The sequence below is a fragment of the Lonchura striata genome, chromosome 4, assembly GCF_046129695.1.
Source record: "Lonchura striata isolate bLonStr1 chromosome 4, bLonStr1.mat, whole genome shotgun sequence".
NCBI classification, from domain to species: Eukaryota; Metazoa; Chordata; class Aves; order Passeriformes; family Estrildidae; genus Lonchura; species Lonchura striata.
The window spans coordinates 44,835,061-44,862,967 of NC_134606.1; the positions used below are offsets into that span (position 1 = coordinate 44,835,061).

General features: G+C 39.2%; 1 protein-coding gene across 1 annotated transcript; it reads right to left on the minus strand.

Annotated features, from left to right (window-relative positions):
- Positions 1–207: 207 nt before the first annotated feature.
- Positions 208–27,907, minus strand: UBA6 (ubiquitin like modifier activating enzyme 6). Its single transcript, XM_021532612.2, has 34 exons — positions 27,790–27,907; positions 27,339–27,466; positions 25,064–25,126; positions 24,085–24,179; positions 23,336–23,364; positions 22,457–22,551; positions 21,852–21,963; positions 20,700–20,780; positions 20,034–20,156; positions 18,162–18,285; positions 16,841–16,944; positions 16,368–16,430; positions 15,833–15,909; positions 15,125–15,191; positions 14,572–14,715; positions 13,786–13,853; positions 13,439–13,517; positions 13,174–13,254; positions 12,733–12,810; positions 11,258–11,439; positions 10,800–10,905; positions 9,979–10,068; positions 9,798–9,878; positions 9,100–9,228; positions 8,225–8,276; positions 8,055–8,118; positions 7,141–7,210; positions 6,421–6,492; positions 5,607–5,724; positions 4,458–4,651; positions 3,194–3,321; positions 2,293–2,380; positions 1,757–1,851; positions 208–493 (listed from the first exon to the last, which is right to left on the minus strand). The coding sequence occupies exons 3-34, from the start codon at positions 25,102–25,104 to the stop codon at positions 358–360; spliced, it is 3,066 nt and encodes a 1,021-aa protein (XP_021388287.2). The 5' UTR covers positions 25,105–25,126; positions 27,339–27,466; positions 27,790–27,907; the 3' UTR covers positions 208–357.

Sequence of the window (27,907 nt, forward strand, 5' to 3'; positions counted from 1 at the left end):
TTCCTATTTTTTGCACTCTTCCCTAAGAAAATGCAAATTACCTAATTTGCACATGGGGACCATTTCTTAGGTTCACCATTCTTCTTGCTTTCCTCAGAACAAATCTTGCCTTTAAGCTAAGGACTGTACTGGACATTCCATCTCATGGAGTGACCAATCCTCCTTTGAGCAAACAGGCTTGAAGAATACAAGAGCAGAAGAAACAAATCCAGTTTGTCTTCAGTGCAAAGCCACTGATTTTCACCATTTAATTAAGGCTTCACCAAAAAGAAATATAGAGTACCATCTTTAATAGCTAAAAATTAGCACACTCCTTTCAGAACAAATGGTCCATGAGTGACTTTTGTGTCTCTACCATCAATTGTCTTCCTGAACAAAGTAGTATCTCACTGGTGGCCCAGGCAAGTCTTCCTCTCCATCAGTCTCTGGAGCAAATGATACTGTCAAATCCACATACTTCTTATCAGCTGATGGTTTCACAAGCTTTTGCATCCTATAAAGAAATTAAGAGCAGTTCATAAATGTACCAAGAGGATTGACAATGGGAACTCAGGGCCAGACCCAGAAGAATTTCACTGCCAGCAATATGTACTAGCCCAGCATACTACAGACCAAATTAAAACAGAGAATAAACCACCTCTGAATTACACACAAAAGCTGTTCCTCCACCTGAGCTTCAGCAAACAGTATTCCATTTTCCTGACAGACACAGCCCATTAAAGTGCCATAGTAGTAAAAAATCCTGATATTCACAAGAAGGCAGCTTCATACCATGGCTTTGACTTCATTACATACCCCACTCATTCAAAAATATTTATACAGCTGTAAGAGAAAACATATAAGCAACATTTTTAGAGATACGCTGTAAATTCTCATTGTAGCAACTCTACAACTTAGCAGCTCTTCTCTCCCCAGGAGTTTGAAGTAGCTTACTCATACATCTCTCCCTTATAGCTACTGGCAGGCCTTCAAAACAGTACTGAGCAGTGCATCCACTTGCTCCAGCAAAGCCTGTGAACACTACCACACACTTCACAGGAGCTGTAAGGAACAGATTTTGAGCTAAAGTAGTTCAACCCACAGGTGTAAGGCAGGACTAAACTGGGTGAGATCTGGCTGTTATTTTGCAAAGGCCTTCAGTCAAAACTAATGCCCTGCCTTCACATCCTGCCAAACTGCCAGGGTGAAACACCTCAATTTCCTCTCTGTAAGCAGCATAGCAAAGCCTTTGTAATTGTCATCATTCTTAAAAGGGCTAAAGTGATGTAGAATCTCAAGCAATTACTATAATTGAACAGACTTCCAGAAATCTTAAACTGCAAGCAATACATTATTCCTTCAGAGCTAAATTGCTAAATACTAGCATTAGTTTTAAGCCAGTTTCAAAAGGTCCTAGTAGTCTTGTTCTGCTTGAACCATGGTACATTCTTTCCCCCCAAAGAATTACTGCCAGACTTCTTTAGCTTTCTCATTCTGGTATTCAACAGTTAAAGAAGCATTTTGCAAGTCTCCTTTCCTCATCACAGAAGTTAATTCACCTTCTCTTTTTTATTTTCTTTTTTTTCTGTTTGTTTTACAAAAAGTAATAAATTATCTTTTTTTCTTTCAAATGTGTTTTTTCTTTCCAAAGTATTAATGGCTAGAAACCACTTTGAGAGAAAATACTGCTGTCAGACATATGTCCATTTGATACAAGCAATGAACATAATTTGTGTGTGCACTTGCATCCCTAAATCCACTTTCCAGTTATACTTACGTCAACTTTAATCTTTTGATATGGCCTGGCATCACAGGAACATAGAGCATTTTGACTCCTTGTACAACCATAGTTGGTTCAATTCCATATTTCTCCTGGAATTCACAAATTAAAACTTCTTAAAAGACTAGAACAGCTGCCCAAACCAGCAGATACTACTGCTGCAAATACTACAGCTAATTATTCAAATCCATAGGATCCAAACCAGTAAACCTGCTAATGCATAGATGCTGATAGAAAGTTTTAGGATACTTTTGAGCCAACTGAATTAACAAGGAATTTGAAAACAAGCTTGGATGCCTTTACTTAGAGACATTCCTGTTAGTTATTACTAAAGCATTAGTTATTACTAAAATTATTATACATTAGTTATTATAATTTTTATTATTATTATACATTAGTTATTACTAAAATTATTCTGGTTTGAGCAGTAACTTGATGGAAATAAACAAGAAAACAAAATACAATTCAACAACCCAAAACAAGAAACTCCTTTCCTCTTGTCTTGTATTAACCCAGGACAGTAGATAACTTACTCTGACAGCATTTATGAAGTCCAACAGAGTAAAATCCTCTTTTCCATAAATTGTCCACCTGTCCCAGATGGTAAATGATATCCCATTTCTGTTTTAAAAAGTGAAAGGTTGTTACTTGAGAATGTGAACTTAGTCATTCCTTTTTGAAGTGTATTGGAGAACTGCCATGTCTTCCTGTTGATGTGCTGTTTAATCTTGAGCAAAAGCCTCTTCCCTCTCTGCTGCCATTTCTCCAGCCCTCTGACTTTGCTAAGCACAGGACACAGTAAGACCCCTAAGTAGACATGGTACCTGACAATGAAGCTACTGAGTTTTCAGACCTACTAAAAAAATAGCTCTTGTTGAACAAGATGCAAAAGGGTGTCTAGGATGTTTCCAAAGAACAATGCCACACATCTACCTTCTCTAGATTTTTAAAATCTCACAATTAACAGCTTCCACTGAAAACCAAACTAAGCCTTTAAACCCACTATTTTTTAGAATTAGGATACATGAATATGGACTGCATTTTCCACTCAGGAAATTCTTGGGCAATGCATTATGGGACACCCTTTATTATTACATATATTATTATTTATCCTATTACAACGATCATTTACATTTCTAGCAGTACACAGTAAGTGGATAACAGAGTTTGATACCAAGCATGAAGCCATTTTTCATCTTCCAAGTTTAAACAACAAAAAATACCCTTGAATATCTAGAATGCTTAACTGGAGTATGGCCATGAGCTGTTGTTCCATCATAGCTCTGTTATGTGTGCACATAAGGCCTTAATGTGGATATCTGGATTTAGTAACTATTCAAACTTCACACTTGTTGGAATGGTTCAGCAAGTTTTAAGCATCAATTAGTAGGTTTCCAAACATTGTCCTTCCCTGTCTGTCATTGTCCTTCCTACCTGATTTCTGTTCTTCTTACTTCAGCAGTTTCTGTAAAGACCATTATGGGAATGGCTAGGTTCAGAAAACAGTTCTTGTATGCATCAGCTGGGTAGCCACCCACAACTTTGATGAGTTCCAGTGCAACCTGCAGTAAATTAGAATTTATTTTTTAGGTTTTAGTGCTATTATCAACTCTAATGTAGTTAAGAGACCAGCAACTACCAAGGAAGTTGTTAATAAGATCAGCTTTTGTTCAATCAGCAGAGTAAATAACATGGAAATGCAACCCACTATGCCACATAAATAAATTCTGTTGCAGCCAAGTGAAATACTTAAAACATTCAAAACTGTTCTTAATGTAGTATTCTTCCAAAACTGTTTGGTTCATGCAATCTCCACAAAGCATGAGGTTCTGTTGAGATGCATGAACGTGAACTACTACAGAACAGATCCCTTCCACTCTTGGCAGCGGCATTCTGATGGAAGTTAGTACTAATGGCCAAAAACAAATCAAAATGCAGAATTCCAACCCATCTTTCTATGCTGCAATAAAAAATAAAAGTACCAAAGGCTTACTGTGGTAAGGAAACTTCCCTTATTGACCATTCAGGAGCCACTCCATCAGCCACACTCACACCACCAAAGACTTTCACTGCTGGGACTGAATCCCCTTCACAGTGGGCAGCTTTTCAACCACTGCCTCACTGCTCATGCCACTCTCGCAACCATACAAGGTTTCTTTGCTGGCTGGACCCTGGGTTTTCCTTAGCAGAATCTCAGACTTTCTGGTTTCTTTAAGTAATTTTATCATGGTGTAGCAACAGAGTAACCACTCAAGCTGGTTGGAGAAGGGGCTCTCAACAAAGGACTACCTGGGCTTTTGAACCCTTAGTCTCTGTGCTCGACAGTTCAGGGTCTTCCAGCTCAGTCGTTGGATCCTGCTGAGTCTCTGAGTGTTTGGTCACCAGGCTGGGCCACAGGTCCCCTGCCATTTGTTGTGCAGAGGGTAAGCATCAGTTCAAGACCTCTTGCCTGAGGCTCCCACACAGAGCTCAATCTTCAGCTGGCACTGCAACTCCACACTGAGCTACCTGCACTACATGCATTCCTCAACAACCACAACTAGAATCAAGCATGATCTTTGCTATTGGCACATAAGAAATAAATCCATTTCTTTAAATGAACCTCTGTCAAGGCAGCAGTAATCAATACCCAGACAACAGCAGTTGAAGGCAAGAAACAGTAAGAGAAAGAAATATGCATTTTAAAAATTAATCTCACCAGCCCTGATACTGCAGCAGTAGCTGTCGCAATGGCAGGAATAATCTTTCCAGCAATGCGCTTTGTTTTGAACCGATCTGCTGGTTCGATGTTGTACATCTTGGCTCGCAGGTTTGACGCTGCTGTTATAAAATCTATGTGCCCATTACTATCATCATCTTTCTCAAAGGAAACGGGCTTCATTTGCAAGTCAGCTGCTCATAAAAAAGAAAATATAAAAGAGCAAAAATTATTATTAGCAAATTGAAGGTGTCAAAAACACAATTTAAAGGAACTAGAACCTTAACAAATTAAACATTTCACATCCTGGACCTTGATGCCTCACTTGTTTTCCTATGCTAGGAAATCACCCTCTCAATAGCACTTGCTAAAAGTGAATAATGAAATAAGCATCAACAGAGCTCTGTAATTTTACTTTCCTTGCACCACCAAGAACAGATTTTGAACATTCCTATTGATGTTTTTCATACACTCCACCTCACTACAGCTTCATCCTGAGAGATTTCCCTTTTAAAGCTTAGTTTATCTGCAAAAAAATCAAAATATGGATTCAGTAGCATTGGAATCAGTTTTGGGTTGATACTCCATGGGATGAGTTAGTGATAAGCTAATCTTTCTCCTGTATTCATGGCCTAAAAAAGCTTGCATGTAGTCGTTGCCTAGTTGACCTCTTTGTGTGGCCAGACACAAAATGGGATGCAAGCATCACTTTAAATCCAGAAGATGCTGAGGAAAACTCTTAACAATTTTTACAATTTAGGATCATTTCAGATTGAGAACTCTAAGTAGTGACTGCAGCCTTCTCATGCCTGAATCACTTGCAGTCCATCTGGGATCCAGCCAACACCCTTCCCCTCCTTAAAGAGTTCCATTCCCCGCTGCTGCCTGCTTGCTTGCTGTCATCAGTGCTGTAATTACAAGCAAGTGTAACAGAAAGCCCTAAAACTTCCACAAATCTCAGAAACACAGAACCATAAGGTAATGTCAAGCAACAGGACAGGTATCTGCATGGCATTGCAGAAAGCTTTAGGTATCAGCTCTACTTCATGCAGAATTCCAGAACTGCTTCATCCAAAGACCTGAATGTCACTAGTGGCAAATGTAAATGCAGGATATTACTAAACTATGATGCTGGTTTGCACTACTCACTTTCCAGAGCTTCATTGGATAGTATAGACTTCTCCAGCTGGAAAATAGCATTTCTTTCATCTTCACTGCTGACAGGAATATGATCTGGTTTTCTTGCAGTTTCATCAGTCTGTACAACCTGCAAGTGTGTGCAGTGCTTGAGTATTAAGATACACGAACTTCATACAATGCAGGTGTCAAGTAGATTGAATTTCCTGTCTTCCTTGCAGACTTTCCTCCCCAGCTCAAGACAGACATGGATTTACTGGATCAAGTCCAGCCAAGAGCTTCTAAGTACATTAAAGGACAGGAGCATCTCATACGAGAGGAGAAGCTGAAAGAGCTGTGATGGTTCAGAGTGGAGAAGACAAGGGTCAATGGGATCTTATCAATGTGTACAAGTATTTCATGGGGAGAAGTACAGAGAGCAGAGTGTGCCCAGTGACAGCACAAGGGCACAAACTGAAGCACATAAAATTCCCTAAGAAACATACAAACATACTTGAAAGAAAAAGAAACAAACAAAGCATCGCATAACAATTGTGAGGATGGTTGAATACTAGCAAAGAGAGAGGCTCTGGAGTCTCTATTCTCAGAGATATTCATAACTCCGTGGGTCACAGTCCTTGATGACTTGCTCTAGCAGCCCCTGTTTAAGCAAGAGGATTGAACTAGGTGTTCTTCAGGTGCTCCCTCTAACCTTAACATACTTATTTCCCCAAAACACATTCTAATTTGTGTTTATTTCTCATTAGCATCAGTACACTAGTTGAAGATGTGGGACACTGCTTGTGGAATATCATATTTTTTTCTTTAAATGAAATATCACACTTACTTTGTTTGAAGGTCTAAACTCTGGTACCTTCACAGATGAAATAATCCCCAAAATGGTTTCCTCTGACAAGTCCTGTTATGGTTTTGAAGAAAAACAATTTAAATTCACATCAACTCAAAAAGGCCTCCACAAAAAGACTGTAAATACAATAGGATTGCAATGAGTACTAGACCCAAGAAGTCTCACAGATATTCAGTGATGTTTCAGCAAAACATCATCATTAAAACACCAAGTGACAATTCATTTGCCACAGCAAACCAAGCAGTGTGAAGTACTTAGCACTTGAAAACTGAACAGAAGTGCAAACCTGACTTACAGGACAGTCCAAATAAAAAAAAAAAGAAAAAAAAAAAAAAAAGGGATAAGCAATGCAGAGGCTGTAAGCAGTAAAAAATAAAATCTCCACAGCATGCCTAAGACAATTTTTCAAAAAGCCTTAAAGAGATTTTCGTTCAATTCAGTAGTTATATTGCATCAAAATAATAATTCCCAAGTTCAGTACTTACTGAAAATATCCAATACACAACTCAGTTTTTCTCCAGGTTCAGGATTTAAATAAAGAAAATAAGTGTAAACAGCTGCCAAACATACAGTGCCAAAGAATAGTCTACTGTAAGAATCACTTCAATCATCTCTTGAAAAGAACTGGCAGCTGGACATAGGCCAAAACTGAACACCAAGTTCAGTTGGTTAAGGGAACACTGTTACCACCTGGATTACCTTTTCTGTGAAAGGAACAGAGTACACTGTTGCAAAGAGCTTCGCTGTGCTCACGATGAAACCATAGTGCCTGAAGAAAAAAAATAATTATTTTTGGTTGGTTGTTTTTTCTACTTCAGTTGCCCAAAGGTTTGCAATCATGTTCAAGATCTTAAGCAAACATACTGAGAAACAGAATTTCCATCCCTCACTGTATACAGTACAAAATAGCACATTTTGACTCGGAAGTTGTCCCCAAAACTAAGCAAATTTTGATGAGTGGAGAGTTATTTATTGAAAACCATGACACCTGAACTTTTGCAGTCAAGCAAACAATTACAAATGCTCATATGACATCAATATAATATAAAGCTTTATCAGAATTACTTTGATATTTAGCATGATGTCAGTTTTCACTCAAACTAAAAACGGTGATCCAGTTTCTTAAAACAATTGTAGATAGACATCAGATAAAAGCTTTTTAATCCATCAACCACATCCATTTTTAAAATTATCTGTAATACCCAAGCCATCTAGATCAGACCCAAATTGTAATGAACAAGAAAAGCAGTCCCTTCACTAGGTCATTTGGCACAGCCTGTATTTTATAATGTGGACAGTGGGGACAGAGAGGTGTGACAACAGCAACTCGGTAATTCTGCAGCCATCTAAGACATGAAATGAGTTGTTCTAAGTCACTTCACATTAGAAGTTGTCAGAACAGCATCCTCCAATCCCGTATCAGTGAAAGTTAAATTATCTGCAGTGAAAGTATTTGGCAGCTCACCAAATCTGCCACAGGATAAGATTGTGCACTAACAGCTATTAATTCCATTCCGACTTCCAGGGCTATAAAGCCACTGCCTTGCACTTCCTGCTGTAAGGTGGGTTTTATAGGATGCTATACAATGCATCTGGGACAGTATCATACTTACAAAGGATCATTAAATTCAAACTTCACTGGGAAAGGAGGCCTCTTTGGTGATTGCCAAAACAAACCTGGTAGGAAAACAGACTTCAGATGAAATCCTAAGGAACCAGGAGCAGCAACAACATGACATATGCCATAAATTTTCAACAGGCATAAAGAGACATTTGTACTTACTTCCATCTTTTAATCGTGTATCAAGGGGAAATGAATGAAGAAGCTGAAGAGCCTAGAGGAAAAGCCAGAGAGGCTCTAGTAATTTGTCACAGAGATTGACATCACTACACTAAATCAAGCCTGACTAGCTGAAGCAATTTAAAGAGTTCAGAAAATCATCAAACACCTTTGTCAAGACAGACAGCTTAAAGACAAGTACTACTAGACAGAGTGCTTGCCCATTTCATTCACAGAACAGAGATGATAATGTCACCTCATCTATACAGAGCTCAAGCAAGGCATTTAATCCAAGAAGGAAAGCATTCTCCCCCATCTTATTGTCACTTTAGGATTCTTGCATATAGATTCAACTTGGAATGCAGTATTTTCTCAATGCTACCACCAGGGATTCTGTATGCACAGGAATGTTATATTAATTCACAACATGCCAGTCCTATCTCTCCTACAAAATTTTCCTACACACATACTTTAAGAAAAAATATGGACCAGACTGTCAGAATGACTGGCTCTTATTTCAGAAAAATCTTTGACAAATCAGGGTTACGAAGGTGAGTTCAATAACAGGAGTTTAGTGTGGGAAACAAAAACCCCTGCCTAATAAGACATCTAATAATCCTCATACATTGGAAAAAAAAAATGGAAAAATGCCAAGAAAACTGCATGGAGACTACTGAACAGAGTTAAGTGAGTTAATAAACCAGACCTAGAAGTGCTACAGTAGAAAGGGATGCAGCATTTTTAGGTTTCAAATATAGTTTGTTATTTATGAAGAGATGGAAGTCAGTGTAAAGACTTGGACACCTCATTATTAGAGCCACCAGGTTTTCTAAAATCCTCATCAGTCTACTGCTACCTCATTTATAGGTCTTACCTACCTTATGGCTAAAATACTTTTCAAATTTTACTCGTGCTAGTTCTACACATTGAGTCCAACTTCGGGGTCTTCTACTGAGAGTTTTAATAACATGAAAACAGCCTTCCAAGCTCTCTCCTGATTTTATTCTCTAGATAAAGAAACATGAAAATGTTAAAAGACAAGATTCCTTCTAAAGCAGTAAAACAGTAAACATGCTTTTAGTAATCCATAGGCAAGAGGAAACAGGTTCACTTAATGAAATATTATCCTTTATGTGCTCCTCTCCACTGGAGTTTTTTCCCCATTAACTTCCACCAGCCCTTTGGAACACAAGCCATTACAGACTCACAAGAAAAAGACAGTAAACAATTTCAATCTAATTTTTTACTACTTGAACTCACTTCAAACTCAGTCTTACTTTCATTTTTCCCAGCTAGTTACACATCAGTGTGACACACACTAATCACACACTAGCAATGTCTCAGTCTTTCTCGTACTTGTACATCATGTATGGTGCCCATGAGGTGGAGAAACTTTTAATTATGTGGCACACCAGAAACACTGTTCATATGATCAACTAATGTCTTGGCCAAGTAAGTCTTCAGGTTTTCCGAAAAAAGTCAGAAACTAATCCTAATTTCACTGGCCTTAAATAGAAACAAAATCCATAAAGCAGTAGTTTAAACCCTTTATTTTACTCTGGCAACATTCCCTTACCTGTAAAACTTCTTCTGCCGATGGATAGGTTTGCCAGAACTTGTTAAACAATGAAGGCTTGTGAGAAAATGAACTTTCAAACTGTAAAATAAAAAGAACAAATATGCCATTATGCATCAGATGCCCGCCTTTCCACACACAAATGGAGTTGTGCTGAATGCCAGAAAGGCAAATCCATTACCTTATCTCTTGCCCACTGTATCGTATGCTCAATAGCAGCTGGAAAAGACTTCAAAGTGCAAAAAGGTATTTCTTCCTCTGGAGGATCCCGCTGTAATTAAAGAGGGTTGCATGTCAATGCAGGCTTATCCAGGTTAATTGCTAATAATAGCACCAAGAACTCGTACACTACATAAGTTAAAACCTCTGCTGTTATAAAATACAAAGTGGCTTTTTCTGCTTAGAAATGTGTTTTATGAACACTAGCTAGTATTGTCAATTTTTCTTTATGAAGAATAGTCTAAACTCAACACTAGAATGCAAAACTGAACTTTGAAACATAAACAACAGGTGAAATTGCCAGCCAGGTTTTCCAAGCTGTGCAGCTGGCATTCAGGTACACTTTCAACATGAAACATGTCCTGTCACTCTAGGCCAGAAAGACTTTTTTATAGACCCTAACAAGACAACTAGGATGCTCAAAATCCTGTCTCTGTGTCCACATGGCACTATTTCATGGTATTCTCAACCAGTGAATTTCTCCACAAGAACTTAAAACAGACGGATACTGCAGGTAGTGTCTATCAGCAATAGAGCCTGAAGGTTCATTTTCCCCTTTCCTGTTCAAACAGAACTGTTATGTATGCTTGTAAAGAACTGCTCAAATTTTATTTCCTGTGAGTTTTCTTCAGAAACAAAGGAAGCAATTATTTCCTAATGGTACTGTTCTTCAGCAGCTCAAATAGGCTACTTATTTTAGAATGACACATAAAAATGATCAAAGAATCAGAGGGCATCATGGGACAAGCTAGAGAAGGTGAGCAATGGTCTTGAAAGACTTACATGACTATTGTAGGACTCTGTCAGATGGGGCACAATAACTTCTGTGTGTCCTTTTGTTCCCATAGTTCCAGAGTCTATAAGAGGACGCAGGTTTGCCACACAACGACTGACATGGAAAGACACAGACTATCAGAGTACAGAACAATCTCTACATTCTTGCCTTGCAAACATTACTGGAGTGCAACCAGAGTTGTCACTAGGCACTTTCAGAAGAGTGGAAAGCTTACACCAAACTCAGGAAAAAAATAGATAAAATAAGAACTATTCAGGTTAGATCAGGATACCATACAACTCAGCATGTGTGGATTATGAGCGTTAGAAATTATTTGTGTCAATATCTCTACTTTTAAATGTAAATGCATATTTTTATGCTTTAATAATTCAGCCTTAAAACTGACAGAGTAGTCTCACCCTCATCAGAAGTTAACAGTTGTTCTTGCTTCCCTTCAACACCCTACCTATCAATGTATCTCCTGGCTTCAACATTGTCCAAAGCAGTCACAATCACATCTTGCTTGGTGTAGAATTCATCAGTGTAAGTGTTCTCAGTGGCTGGACAAACTTTATTAATATCTGACTCAATCTTTATGTAAGGATTGATGTTCAGAGTTGCTTCTGCTGCAGTGTAGCTCTTAGGTTTCTGAAAGCATAAATACAGGTATCAGTAATATGCAGATAAAGAACATCAGAGACACAGAAATAGCAACTTCATTTACTGATCAGACAAAATTCACTGACAGAAATGTTAGTATGCAAAACATACAATAAACAACATTTTTAAATCATATACTTCCCTCACTGATAAATATCTTATTAATCTAGTTTTAATTTTTTTTGTTTGTTTTGTTTTATTTATTTAGTTTTATTCAGAGACCACATGGTGGAAGTGCTTCAATAGTTTATCAAGTAACTGAAACTGATGCCAGATGCTGCCACTCGTAAGAATTTCTTCAAAAGAAGGGAGCAGCTATGACTGTCTGAGGATAAACACATTACTAACTCTGACTGTGTCTATGCAGTACAGACATCAAGAACCTGTGAATAATCACGTTACTGCAAGGCATTCCACATAAAACCAATTTCAGAAGCTAAACTGAAATAGAGTTCTTGACCTACCCAACACTTCTAGCCACACCACAGTTATCTAGGGATCAGCACTCAAGCCTGTGGCTTCTAAAAGCTTGCAGGGCTCACTTTCCATCCATCCAAAGTGCAATCTGTTCCCAGATTTGCTATACATAAACAGGAGGCAGAAAATTCAACTGTTGGGTTTTGGGCAGGGGAAACCTTTTTCCGCATTGCTGTCATGATCTAAGCCACCTTTTTTATTTTGTGCTGTGTTTGCAAGTACAGGGATGTTCTCTCTGCTTCTAAGGAATTAACAGCTTCTGTGTTACCCATTTACTGAATGTACATGTTGAGCTTTTTCAAAACTATTTACCAGCTTAGTGAAAACTGAATTATGTCAGAAGACACCAACTTTGGTTAAGTTCCATCAGCAGCAGCACTACTGAGCTCTATGAAGGAGACTTCTGCCAGCAGGGTCTATTTTTTGTTGTTTTATTTTCCCCAAATATCACTGGCATAGTAGAGCATTTCTGACACAGCAACCCATGGCATGCTCTTATGCAATTCAGTACTCATTCAACTGTCAAATTCGAGAGATTTCATTAATCAAAAACACCAGTACAAATTAAGACTAGACAAGCAATTTTACTTAAATTATACTAGTGATGAGTAGTACTTGGTGATACATCCATACTTAGGATGCCATTGGAGTTCTAGGCACTGTTTTAAAAAAACCCTAGATTTCATTACAGCCTCTAAGTCTTTTCCAGACAGAAGTACAGACACTCACAAGTTCAGCTCTCTGCAGGGACACAGGACAGGGCAACACAATAGTTCAGAAAATTTACTGACTACAAAAGCCTACCTGTATGTGATGAGGTCGAAAAAGAAACTGCCTGTTCAAGTTGGATTTCTCTATCAAATCTGGATCTGTAATTGTAACCTAAGTCAGAAGGGGCAAAAGCAACAGCTGAAGTTACAATTTAAGTGTAACACTGAGCAATGATCTTGATGAAACTTCTATAAACACTTGTCAAAACAAAACACTGCTATAGGCATCCACTTTGACCAAAGCTCTGCTTATACCGACTGACTAAATTTTGTTTTAAAATCAAAATACAGCAAGATTGCTCCAAGTGTTTTCTGCTTCTAATTGCACATCCTTCTACACCAAGGCCACTGTATCCTCTGCACATAGAATCAGCTGAAATAAGACTTAGGCTTTTAACAATGTTAGTAGTCTAATTATTTCATTCTTCCCTGTCACACTACTTCCAATGAGAAGTAAGGTTAACAGGTGACTTACCAATCCTTTTTCTTGCCCAGTACCAACACCAAGAAGTGCAAAATTTTTCAGCATTTCACAGCCTATGGCTCCACAGCCAACCTAAAGAACATTACATTTTTAGAATCAGAAATGTAAATGGAAATCACAAAGACAAGTCCCACTGCAAATCCAGACCATTTATTCTGCAGTGGTACATCACAGAGCTGCCCTCATGTATTTTGAGGACAGTAGGCATTAGCAGTACCAACAAAGCACTTGCAAATAGTGTGTCAGTCATACTCACCAAGAAAACATTCAAATCATGGAGCTTCTGGCACAGAGAGTCTCCGATACAACACCTCAAGGCATCGTATCTATCTCCCCTATGCAGGCACAGAAGACAAAAACAGAAGACTTCAAGCTGCTGTTTATTATGGTAGTACCACTGATTCCAAACTACACTTTGACATGAACTAAGAAAGTCAGACAGAGTATATAATTCCTATTCATACTGAAATAGGACACACATTCTTAACCCCAAACCTGTCCCTCCAGCAAACAGCACCGAATTAACTTTAAAAGACATCTGTGCCTGCTTGAGACTCAGATGTGAACATAATACATAAGTCAGCAATTTGTAGTTATATTTACCGTGGGAGAAACTCCTCAGAGCCCACCTTCTCTAGAGGTGTTACAATGTCTAAAACATCTACATACAGCTGGAAAAAAAAAAAAAAAGAAAAAATCCAATAAAAACCTGTGAACAGGTTACTTTAGTTAAAAACTAACTACTTTGTATGAACAACAGAGCCTAGAAATTTAGAAGCACTAGGTTTTTACTGTCACTGGAAAACTACACAGCATCTGGTACCCTAGAGTTCACTTCATAATTTTAATGGACAGGATAAAGCACTTGGACACAAAGGGGAAAAAGCATTCACTCAAACAGGTGAGCTGCAAGTTTTTGACTTCTGACAGGCATGTTGCCCCTGCATAGGTAACTGAAGATTGACATTTTTTAATCCAACTGTACTGTGACATTTATTCTGAGAGTCTGAAAGCCCTGCTCTTATGTACAGTAGCTTAAACTGGTATCTGCATTATATCACACCTTTGCATTCATGCAGTGACAAGACAATGCTATTTTTGCTAGTGTGGAAAAACAATGTGCTACCTGAACCCCAAATACAAAAAATTTTACTAAAACTGGCTGTAATTTTACTGTATACAAAAAAAACAGTAATTTCTAAATATAGTCTCAAGGTTTTTTTGTTGGTTTTTTTGTTTGTTTGTTTGGTGTTTTTTTTGTTTTTTTTTTTTTTAGTTCCATGTTGTTGTTCAGAAGTTGTTCAGGTTACTCTGATCATACAGCATTCACACACAACTATCCATTCAGAGAATGTCAAAATAACCATCCATAAACCAAGACAGCCTTACCCACTGCTGCAAGGGAGAAAATTTTCCTGTTACTGCTTTCAGGACTTCCTGGCTAGCAACACCACCCACTGCTGCGGCCAAAGGAGGTAGAAATCCCTGAGCAGTTCTAGACAACCATTTCACCACATCTCCATTCACCTGAGGCTGAAAAGTAAGACACAGGAACAGGTTTCCTCCCTCAGTAAACAAGACAATGTTTGACAGTTTCACAGACCATTCTTCAGTAAAAGACATTATTTCACTCAGTAAAAGATTATTTCACTCTGACTAGCAAAAAAGTTTTCAGACAAGACAGATCTACTGTATACCCTGTATTTGTCACATCCACTAAAATGGATTCACATCATCACAGGATCAACCTTCATGTCAGGTCAACATTCAGTTGAACACATGCTGAAATCCCATTCAGTTTCCTCACATGGCATGAGCCAGCTGATCTACCTAAAGATGGACTCAAAGGCCAGAACAAGGACCAACAAATAAAGCATGACTTTTAGACAAATAAATAAGCACATTGAAAAGTGAGTCATAATGACAATGATTCCTTACTCACTTTGTTTTCCAGTGTTTCACTTATAGACATGGCTATTTTCAGCATTTCCTCAGCATCTTGAAGGCATCTAGACACCAGGGTAGAAACAATAATGATGACTTAAACATTCCAGAGTTCTTCTAGAAAAACAATCAATGAAAGAAAAAAACAATGGCTACAGTAGGAAGTTTGGAATCTCACATTATCCTTAACAGTGAGCATTCAAGATGTACTTCTAAATGGTAGGGTTAGCTCAAGAACAGGCATATCAGTGGAAAAGTCCATGTGCAAGACATATACTTTTTAAGTAATTTTGTCTCATTTAACTCAAAATTACATACATCAAGAACTACACCCAAATGAAAAGCTCTGAAAATTAAACCCAGATCATTCATATTTTTTAAATCCATGAACTAAAGATAATTCAGGATCACTGAAAGAACTTTTCCATCTCAGTGCCACAATGTGAAAAAAACTAGAACAGAGAAGGCCTTCCTCCACAAGTATCTCATCTCTACCTGAGACCAGAAAGTGTCATTGCTATACTAGGAAAGCCTTGTTATGCACCCAGACACTCATCAGATAATATTTTAAACCTTTCCATTTTTCTACATGGTATATCAGGTACCAGACAGGGAAGGTACCATGCTGCACAGCCACCCAAGAACTACACAAAAAGGAGAGATGTGTCTGATTTAAGGTTTGGCAAACACAGAACTGCTGCTTTACCCAATGTTTGGTCCACGACCAAAGTTCTCCTGGAAGTGGTTCAAGGCAAGCATGGCAACATGGATCTGCAAAGGTGCCTGTTAAGACAAAAACAGCTGTTGATCAGTTACAAACTAGAAAGAAATGAAGTAAACAGAAACAACTATCTGAACTCTTCTGTTACCATTTCTTGTCTTTTAAGTACAACACTCAAAAAAAGTTTTAAAATAATATTACAAAGTGAATTTGAAATACATTTTATTAATGTTTTTTAGAAAGTGTTGCTCAGTAATGCAACGCCATTTACACTTATTCAGCACTCTCTTCAACTAAGTCCAACTGAAGAGTACCCAACAGAATTTAGAACTGGAAAGTGTGGCAATCTTCTTTTAACTAGATATTATAATGCATTGCATTTTGCCAAACATCAATAACAAAGCCCAGAATTAAGGGCAAAAAGTAGAAATTATATTATGCTAAACATGAAGTTACAGATTACAATCCATGTATTTTTACTATTAGAGCACTTGTGCCCAAATCCCCACTTGCTAATTACCTCAGGCTTGCTAAAATCTGCAACAAGGCATAATGGATTTGTTATCTGCTTCTCCAGACGCTCCTGGAAAAACAGAATTCATGACAAACACACTACTTAAGAACACAACGGCCACTGCTACCTGACAAAATACTCTTCCTATAGAGATTAAGAAATAAATATCCTTTCTGACTAGCACTGCCATTGCTCTTTTCATTATTCATACCACACTAGATGCTAAAAATAATTATCTACTGCAAGTTCTGAATGGTCAGAGAAATGTTTCACATCCTAGTGACAAGAATCATCTTTAAATGGGTGTGATGTTTGGGGCTGTCCTGTGCAGAGCCAGGAGCTGGAATCCATGATCCTTGTGAGTCCCTTCCAAACAAAGGACATTCTATAATTCTAGGAAACATGTACATGCTGAACTCTGCTTCCAGTGCTCAGAGCATTATCGCCTGAGAACCCAGCTCTGGCAAGCACACACTTACAAAGTAACACATCTTGGATGTCTTCACTTGCACAGCTATGCCTCCGTGCAGGTAAGGCTCCATCTCTGATGTATCACCAATGCTGAAGGAGTAAGGTGACACCACTGAAAAGAGACGAGAATAAACAGATAATTCAAAGTGTCGTTGGATGCTACAGTTCTGTATACAATGAAGCAAGGATTTGCCACTCCTTTTTTTTAGTGCCGCAATTTTGCAGCGGGCAACCTTGTTTTGGAAGCATAAGCACAGCTGATCCTTCTAACAGGATTAACCCAGAAACTGGCAGAGGGACAAAGTATTAGTTTCACATGATCTGTTATGAAATGAGCTTTTTTAAGTGGCAACAGATTTAACAAGAATTTTGATGACCACAGCTCTTTAACAAAAATGAAATAATGTTTATTTTTCATTAGAATGTGCACAGCAGTGTCCAGTATTAACTGCTCTGAGTAGGATTTTAGCCCTGTGATGAGAACTACAGGTAATCAAAAAAGGCAGCTGGAGCATTTTGTTACATCTTCCCCCTCATACATGAGAAGCATCATTCAGGCAAGGCAAAAAGACAGAAAAGTTGTTTATTCATAGAAAACTAAAAACAAAAGCTAAGCCATGAATAGGAGGAATGAACTGACTGCAGCATCAGTTCTAGCAAAATGTAAGGGCCCAGAGGAAACAGATTCAAGTACATGCTTCAAGAGTACTATTTTTTGTCTCAGACCACAGAACAGTTAAAAACAAACAACCAACCCCCACCCACTTGATTTCTCTTCTGCTCCAAACAAACAGACATTCAGATCCAGGAACTAGAAAATTCCCCAGGCACCAAGTAGAATGCCTTGAGAAATGCATAAAGTAGAACAAAGCAGGGTAGATGTAAATCATGAAAAGAATTTAATTCTTAAAATGTTTTCAATGGATCCCTGTACACTCAAACTGTCACCCCAAAAAGCTACAAGGCAAACAGTGACACACCAAGTGGCATCCAAAACTATGACAGAAGCACAGGCATTATGGGACCCTCCAAATACCAAACCAGTTTCATCAGCAGACGAATGACAGCTCAGAGGCTGCCAACTAGATTCCACAGTTTGAGCTCAGCAATTCCATTGGCTCCTTAAGCAGCAAGATGAGTTCAGGTAGAGTTTACTAAATGCTATCAAAACAACACCAGGAAGACCTTTACACCAAAAAGCAATTTTTGTGTGCAAGCTTACTGGAAATCTGCACAACCCAGCATTCCTCTGACAATGGTAACTAATACTGCAGTGGCTAAATCAGGCCAGAAAATAAATACCTTGCAAATGAGTCAGCAGCAGTTTACCTGTTATTTGGTGTGTGGATCCATTCAAGCACGACATCCCATTAACTTCCCGAAAGGTTAAGAACTGTCCTGTTTCAAGCCTGTGTGGATGACTTTCAAGGCAAGTGACAATACCAGGATTTGACTGAAATAAAAAATGGCAGTCAGGAAGAAGGAGTCTCACATGCAAAGGGGGTCACATTGTATTGCAGGCACATAGCTTTTTGTCTGCTGAAACTCCAGTCTCTAATATTTTTAACACCTCATTTCTGTCACAGCAAGAGAGTTACCTATGACCACTTTTTCAGTCCTACGTCACAAACTTTCTCATTTTCACTGTTTTGAGTTATCAGTATGTTAGCAAACTGCATTTGTTAGTTCTCAGCAGTTAAATCCATTGTTATGTTCGAAAATAGTAGCAGATTTATCCCCTTTTTCCAAACTAAAATAGTCACCATGTTCAAAGACATTTTCAGAGGCATTGAAAAAAGTAAAGTCTTGTAAATGGTCCTTATTACTCCATGCTTCCTTTCTGTCTGATATCCTTAGAAAGGACATCCAAACTTGAAAGTCTTGGAAGCTTAAAAAGCTGGACAGCGTATGGGAGAGACACATCTTCAGCAGGTCACAGACAAGCTTACATTTGCAGGAATCTCAGGCAATACCTCATCCTGTTATGGGATGTGATGCCAACCTGCTATGCACACAGAGACCTCATTGCAGTCTGAACACATCTCCTCAAGACCTTGTGCTGCACCTGAGGCTGCAACCTGGTGGATTTGCAAGCAAGCCTGGCCTGTAAAGTCTCCTCTCATCCCTTCCTGAGACCCCAGTAAAGGAAAGGTTTCAGTTAAGCAGCATAGAACTCAAATACAGTGGACCACATTCTCTGTGGACAATGAACAATGGTAAAGGAGTTGACTGGAGCAAAATTCTGCTCTGATTAAGGGACACAGTGCCACCTTGACCCTGTCTATGGGACAAGAACAGGCACTTGATGGCACTGAGTTTTAATTCTCATCAGTTTTACACTTCAGAGTGGAAGAAGATACAAGAAAATTCAAGTATCAGATTATTAAACACAAGGCATATATACAATATATATTCATTCCTTCACTTGGCAGGTAATCAGCAGAAGCCATGAAACTCAGCTATGTACTCCTTACGTAAATAATGAGAACAATCAAGTCATCCACTCCATTTTAAAAGCACCAAGGAACAGGCTACCCAAATCATCATATTATAAGCTTTAATCCAGATCAAAAACAACTTGCTGTACAACCCTTCCTAGATTGGTTATTATTATATCTAGACTGGAGATAGGACAAAAGACTTGCTGCTGGATGAATGAGCTGTCTGGACTTCCAGAACTGAAAAAAGGACCTAAAGTAATTTCCCTTTATAAAACAATAATATAAGACTAAATGGACAGCCTTACATTCTGCACTGCAAGTACTAGCAATAATATGCCCTTCTCATTGCCTCTGCTTTGGTAGGTTAAAACTAATCTTCATATTTCGTTTCAAAATATGCTGTTCATTTCCTTGATTATTCCAGTAGCCTGCCTGTAAGTAATACAGTTGCTTATAAAAAGGATTGTTTTCATACCTATTTTCACACTTCCTTTTACATCATCTTGTTTCTACATCGACTCATTTCTTCCTCTCACTCTCTCTCCAATCAAAACAGTCATTATTATATGTGCTACATAGTAAGTAACAACCAGGAGGCAAGGGTAAGAACAAAGTAACCAAAGTAACTTTGCTTCTCCTATAGCACCAATTTTAAATTGCTTAGCAGGCTGTTTAAGTGAAGCACTCTGGCACTCTCAAAGAGCCAACAATGAGTCCTTTTAAACACATTTAAAGCAATACAATGGCCTTTATCCCTTACTTGTGTTATATTTGAAATGAAGATCTCCTTTGGTTCCTCTCCTGTTGTATCCAGCACTTCAAATTCATCACCAAAGTCACAAAACAAACGTGAACATATTCCATACACATCTGCACTGATGAACTACAAGAGAAAGTAAAAATCATGAGTATCCCTAGAACAGCACAAGCCAAATGATGCTTCACACTGCAGCCTGTTGAAGGCCAGCAGGTTTGAGTCTACAGTGGAAACCTGTAGTGTACTTCGGCCACACTACACAGCACAGCACCAACGACAGACCTTGAACCTGCAGGAGCACTTCTGAGCCCATTCACAACACAGGAGTAACATCACTACACAGTGAAATGCTGCCATTTCTACTTGTCTTACACTCAGCCTCAGCATGTCCTTCAGTCTTAGCAGATTCTTTCAGAACCATTTTGAGTTAACAGTGAAAACTATTTCTTTAACATGATTGCTTTTTAATTAAGGACCAAGCTGTGGTTACCTGTGCTGGTATCCATATAATACCAGTAGCAGCAGCAGTGTATTCCCAGAACTCCTGCTGCTCCATCTGCATTGAATTATATACCTCATAACCAGCTTTCTCCATTTTTGGAAAGAACACCCTGGAGGTCCAGAATGCCCACTGTACAGATTATTAATGTATTGCATTTTTTCTATTACCTTAATAGGTGGCTGCTGAGCATGACAGAAGTCATTAATCTTCTTCTGCAGCAACAGACTTACTTCAGTCAATATGACACACTGTGAACAAGAACAGAAATACTTCTAAGACACTGAAAGTAATCAGTATCTTCCAGCCATGGGAAAACTTATTATCTAGAGTAAGTTACTTAAGTGTCCTGACTTCTTATCCTTCACACTTAAGAGAAAGCAGTCTTGAGGAAGTTTTCTCATTAAAGCAGATTGGTTACCATCTCTGGAAACAAAATGAGTAGGATCAGGAACAGCTAATTCTCAGGTTTTTGTTTGTTTAGGGTTTTTTTAACTGCAGCTGTGGAGCTCAAAACCCAATTAGAATATTTAACATCTCAGCAAAAATGTAGATTTTGAATTTTAGGATTAAAGCTAGCAAACAAACAAAAATAATACTCATTAGTGCACACCAAGAAGTCTGCAGAGGCTTCCAGTATTTGTGGTCATAAATGCAGACACAGAATTTCTACAAGCATTCCTTTAATGCCTAGAACAGCACTGAGTTCCAAGGCACATGCACTGCAAGCCATTCAGTTACACATGGCCTGCTGTAACTGGGACATCCAGAAACTTGGTGTGCTTGTATGTCAGCCACACAGTAAAGGTTCCCCACTCAGACTGAGCCATGCACACAGGCAAGAGACAGCTGACTGAACAACTGCAAGTGCACTCACTCCACCATAGAGGCACTTATATTTCATCACATACATACATGAATGATCTAAATATATAGCCTGAGCTTCTGCCACCTGGAATACAGCACACAGAATATATATAAAACATCTCTGCAAGCTGCAAAGAAAAGTCACAGTTTCACCTTCAAAGAAAAAAAAAATTCTTTTTGAATACAGTGACCCCACTTAACTATTTATTGTCATAGCAAATTCTATAGTAAGTGTACTAAGAAAGTGGTGGGAACACAAACCCACTGTTTCAGTCTTGGAAAAAAAAACAAGCACAACACTTCACCAGTCTAAATACAAGACCCACTGTTTTATTTACACTATCTCAAAATATACTTCAAAGCTCTTCATTCTATTTACTTACAAAAAAATTCCAAGTTGTATGCTCTGAAGAAAATATATGAATACACATACAACTACTTTAAGAGTGACATACCTGGTAGTGCTTCAGGAAAGACAGATCTGTGGTTTCATCCAGTGGCACAGTCGATGCTGCTACATGGACATATGGATTGAGTTCTGCAATACGAGGAAGTGTAGCCTCAGCCCTGAAAGAAAAGCAATTTTCAATTCTTTACATATCTACAAAATTCTATTCTCAATACAGAATTTCATACTACATATGCTCTACAAGAGACCCTCACAATGTCTCCTGGCAACAACCAGTAACTCATTTACTAACACTTCAATTCCCAGCAGGTCTGAGGAAAACTGCTGCGTCCAATATCCCACAGGATTGTCTGCTGTCATGGCTGTTATCTAGTCTTGTACAGGTGGCTGAAAAAGCCCAAAGAAGAAATGTATGCTGGCCCCCACTATTTAACTTGCATAACAAAAAGCAACACTTGTGACTCAGAACATCAGTCCCAAGTCTTGACTTCTAATAACTACCTGGGTACTGTACTCACAACTAGCAACTCCAGAGAAAGGGTTTAACATGTATTTGATATGTACTACCAGCTCTTGCACAACAAACTGCTATTTTTGATGCTGATGAGGCTGTCAGGTTCAGTCCTCTCTCACTCCAAAGACTTCACTAACCTGTTCCTTTGACTGGTAACATCCTCTTCATGGATGAAGAAGTTGATGCCCAAATCCCATTTTGTGCAGTGCTTGGTGTCATGAACTGTAAGAGCCTAAGAAAATTTGTCAAAAAGCACTTGCTGGAAGAAATATACAAGGTCACAACACCCAAAAGGATGGAATAAGCCCTATAAAATGTTGGAGGACTAACACTGCAGAAGATTTAGTTGTAGTACATACAAGGACAAGCTCTTCCAACCTCTTTCCCAAGAAAACTCTTACTGTTTGAGAGAGCAAAACACTTCTGCAATATGCACTTCATTCAGTTTGCAGTGATACCAGACAGCATTTAAATATCAAGGATGATTTTTGCCAGACTGTGATACAGGGGCAATTGTGATCTGAAAATTAATGGACAACTCATTTGATTTTTTTTTTTTCCTATGGGAAAGAAGAATTTTAAATGGCTTCTTGCTAATAAAATTAATCCCAGCAGGAAAAAAGCAGTTATTGGATTAAAACACCCAACTAATGTCTACACAAAAGGATTCTAATGGATGACAAAATAAGATAATATATTTTGAATAGTTTGGCCTTCAAGTTTGGACCACTCCATTTAAGAGAAGCCATTTTGTACAAAAGGATTCAGCATCTAATCAGCAGCTAGCCTAAAATATTTTATGAGCTATTTCAGAGAATAGTGGACATTAACATGAGATTCTGACGGTACCACTAGAACATCCAGATTATTGAAAAATTTTACCCCTAGGTTCTCAAATATTTTGCAACCCTTCTACTAAGAAACAGATTCAGAAATTTTAGATTAATTAGCTAGCAGTGTTTTGCCTTTTTCTTGCGCTTACCCAAGAATACCAACAACAGAACTGTTTTACATACCTTTACCCCAGCCAAAATGATGTTTTTAGCTGAAAAAACAAGAATAAAGCAAAAACAAAGAGAGATTATTGCAGGTTACTTGCAAAGCAAAGTAACATAAGCAAGGTTAAAAAGACTCTCTGCATTGGTCATTTGTCAGCTGTCCATCCCACAATTGTGATTACAGAGATAGTAATGAAAATAAACTGCAAAACCCCATGACTGTGTTCTGGCATCTGGTGCAGAGAACCACTAGAGGCAACTGAAAGAGTAATACCCCAGGCACAAAACAGCCAAAACATGTGTTGCTCATGAGGAGTAAGGGAAATTGCTAAGGAGTGTCTTGTATCAGGGCAGTTAATGCATATTCACCAAATAGTCCTGTTCTCCAACACATCCTCCCATTCCATAAATGGGAAATATTTGGGCTATAGCTAGTCCTATGATACATTCATTGATACTGATGCCTGAAGGAGTAAATTGGATTACCTCCCCTAAACCTTCACCCAGCACACAAGATTTGGGTAAAGCAATCTGGCTCATGGAAGCAAATTTTCAAGTAAAATTTGAAATGTTGTTCTAGTAAAATGAGAACTTAAGTCCAGGATCTTTCCTGCATCTGCAATGTTAGCAATATGCATCATGCACACATAAATTCACTCAGACAGTTCAGACATGCTTATTATATTTAAATTTAAAGTTTATAAGTATTCTGGGACAGTATGTTTACACACACTTGTGTCTTTTTAAGTAAATGTAACCTAACTTACCAATCTCCACCCCAAGGCCACCTATACCACTCAGGAACACATGGGACTGAGCCATCTTCTGCATTGCTGTGTCTCCAAGAACATACCTCTGGCGACTACAGCAAAGACAAATTCAGATCGAAACAAGATACAAAGTCAAAAGCATATTAAAGCAAGTAAAGAGTTCCCAGTTGTTAAAAAAACTTTTAAAAATTGAAATGTTTATCAATCAAACATAAGATTTGCACTCATAATGCAGACAGTAAAATGCATTTAATCAGACCTTGTCAGTGCCAGGTTTTAGAGAAGATAAATAAAGTCATAATTTTAAATCACTGCAAAACTTCTTCAGGATAAGCAAAGTTTTTAGAATTAACTACTGAAGACACAAGCATACAAAAGAATTTGTTATCAGAAAGCTTCAAAACAGAGGGTGACACAGCTTTTGTAGTCAGATCCTGAAATCTGGGAGAGTTCTAACAGCCAACTGTACAATTAAACTTTTATCATTCTAAACATCACCTTTTTCATCAAGGAAAAGAACAATTTTCATGAGGCTACTGCCAAAAAGTAAAAAAGTGACAACACCAGAAGTATTGCACTGAATTAAAAAAAAGCCTTATTTGTTCTGCATACAAGCATTTTTTAAATATTTTTTTTTTATATATACAAAGAAGCTTTTCATCCTACCACGCTTTTACAGGGATATCGTTTGTCCCAATACAGACTTTCTGAACAATTACCATGCCAAGTGATCTCAAGACATTCCCAGCTAACAAATTAAAACAAAACTAAACCAAAAGAATTTTTTTTTTTTTTTTAACTACAAAAACCACTCAAATCCAACAGCCTGAGGTCTGGAAGGTAACAGAGATATTGATGATTAGGACCAAGAAGCCCAGCAAAGGCTGAGGGATGAATGAAATTGTAACATTACTACATGTAAATATAAGTGATCCTGAAAAGTCAGAAGCAATGCTTAAAAATCAGACAATCTTACCTATACAAAGCATCATCAATTTCCATAGAGTCTGCTGCCATGATTCAATGTGATTTGTTTACACTAGAAGGGTTACAAAAAGAAATGAGCTGGTTATGTCCAATGCAATTTCATAGCTGGCATGCCCTCCCTGCCCCACTCAGTTCTTCATTAAAGGAACTGAAAAATAAAAAAGTGATGCTACACAGGAATAACTTTGAACATTAAGAAGCCTGTGGAACATCACAGTGCCTGGGTAAGGAAAATACACAGCCAGAAGACAAAACCCCACCAATCTTCAATAACTGCATTCAAAATACAAACACATTAATTTCCTCACTGAGGAAATGCAAGACTTACTTATTGTATTTGCCACAGTTAAATTTACTGAAAGAGCAACTTCATTCTATATTAAGAGCTCCAAGCTGATCAACCTGCATCTATCTGATCAGTGGGTTTTTTTTGAAAAGAAGATAGAAGATCACTGAATGGCTAGAAATAGGCATTTATGTTGCATTATTTCTATGTTAATTGAAAACCTTTAAGAAACAAGTATTTCAGTTAACTGAAGAAACCAACACCCAAAGATCTGAATTACTGCAACATTTAATTAAAACATGCAGTTACACAGTTTGATAGAATTGTAAGAAAAAATGTAATTTATGCTGTTAAGTCCTTCGGCCATTAACAAGGATGTTTTCATTGTTAAATTGGTGATAACTAAGCACCAGGATTAAGAACAAGCTGCCCCTGGGCACCTTGTTTCTTTCTTATGCACATTGGGAACTGGTGCTTCCTGAACCTGGCAGGTGACTGCCACCAAACACAGGATGACCAAAATAGACCCTGTGTGTACTTTTATAGTAGTGATTGGAACTGATGTTCTGGGTCACATATCTTATTTCAGCTTTCTACAAACTGCCTTGGAAACGACACATAGCTGACAAACCTCTCTCCTGAGACTGAAAAGTAAGGGCCCAGACATATTAAGGACATTTTTTTTGAGAGCACAGATATACCCTAAGACAGTTTTCAAACCTGCCCAAAATCTAACTCCTATTTACTGTTCAGTTGATTTTGGTAAACATTTTAACCTTTCTGAAGTATGGTACCTCGAGTCTGTCACAATGTGGAGACTGCAACATTCTGACCCAAAATTTGTCCTTTTGGTTTTTAAAAAGTGCTGAAATAGCACAGCAAGGGACAGAGTTACATTGGATACAGGCCACAAAGTTCTTCCACCATGTGGATATTAAGTCCTGCATTTCAGTGAGCACTCAAGGCATGAGGCAGCTCCACCAAGTCCACATCACCAGCCACTTCAGAGCAGCTCCCATGCCCTTGACACCACAAGGGCTGAAGACAAGCAATGACCATTTAACCAGAGCCAGATCTCAAGCCAGAATGCAACACACCATACCTTACAGTCACAGGCTTCAGTCCCTGCTTAAATAAGGGCCTTCATTTCAGCCACTGCCTGAGACACAAGACCGGAGGTCCCCTTCAAAGCAAGCCATCTAGACCAGAGCTGCTCTGTCCTCCACCATCAGCCTCCACAAACAGCACTAGCACTCTGGGACTACACCACAAAAAAGGACTGCAGTACTAAGATGGGGAAGGTGATCCACCTCTGGATAAAAACGCTCAGCTTATACTGTTGTGGTTGCTGACAGTCATCTCAATCTCTACGCCCTCCCAAACAGACTTCTGTAAACAACTAGAACGTGTGATCAACTGGAAAGAGAAACTCAGCCACCTGTTTCACACAGACTCATTTGACAGTGGTTCTTTCAATATACTTTTTAATTCCCCATTTTCCTCCTGCAGACATAGTTACAGCACTGAGATGCTGCCGGTGCACCCACCAGGTAAAGGAAAATACCTCTTTTCACAAGGAGGATTTAATGACATTATGGTCAAGCGACTGTAGGACAAACTTGGTTAATGTATTTCTGCATCCAAGTTATTTCTCACTTTTGTTCCACCAGCACTGAATCTGTTTCAAAGAAATGCATGTAGAAAAGTCATTCTAGCATTATGTCCTAGTTCTTACCAGAGGCTCAACATTTACACAGCTGTCTGTTTCCTTTTAAAAGCCAACACTATCAGTTTTAATGTCAGCCTTGTATTTAACTGTTTAAATCAAGTTCTTAATTTTTTTAAGCCTCAGCTGCATGCATGACATAACCCAGGGACAAACCAAGAAGCTACATGTTACCGGGAAGGACTGAGATGTTCTGAAGAGTAGCAAATGCGCAGGAGCTGTAGCGGTGTGCTGGTTTCACAGTGTTCTTACCTCCGAGCCAGCGCAGGCTGAAGCAGTGTTAACTCCTCGCTGTTCAGCACGCTGGGATGGCACGGAGGCCTGGGCTCATCCCACCTGCCCGGAGCTTCCAGCGGCTGATCCCAATCGATGCAGGCTCCCTGTTCAATCAGCGGGAGAGAGAGAGAGGAGGCTCAAACCCAGTTCCTGCCCAGCCGAGCTAATGCGGGAACACCGACCCCGGGGATCTGCAGCGGGGAGCCCGCACAGAGCCCACGGGCTGCCTCGGCAGCACCGCGCCCGCAGCAGAGCCCGGCGGCGCAGCCCCCGCCCGCCGCTGCCGGGGCGCTGGGCACCGCTGGGCACCGCTGGGCGCCGCTGGGCACCGCCGGGCACCGCCGGGCACCGCCGGGCACCGCCGGGCACCGCCGCCCGCCCCGGACACCCCGGACACCCCGGCCCCGCCGCCGCCCGCTCTCCTCACCCGCGGCGGCCTTGGCGTGGCGCTCACAGGCCCGAGCGCGGCGGGCGGCAGGGGAAGAGGCAGGAAAGGGGTGGGAAGCGGCGGCGCCGGTGCCGCGGCGCTTCCCCGCCTGCGCCGA

Excerpts from the sequence above, each read along its gene's own strand:
- UBA6 (XM_021532612.2), bottom strand. The coding sequence starts at position 25,104 with ATGGCAGCAGACTCTATGGAAATTGATGATGCTTTGTATAG. Across the intron at positions 12,811-13,173 it reads CTGGGCAAGAAAAAGGATTG|GTTACAATTACAGATCCAGA; the intron begins GTAAGTCACCTG and ends CTTCTGACTTAG. Across the intron at positions 3,322-4,457 it reads CTGCTGCAGTATCAGGGCTG|GTTGCACTGGAACTCATCAA; the intron begins GTGAGATTAATT and ends AATTTACTGCAG.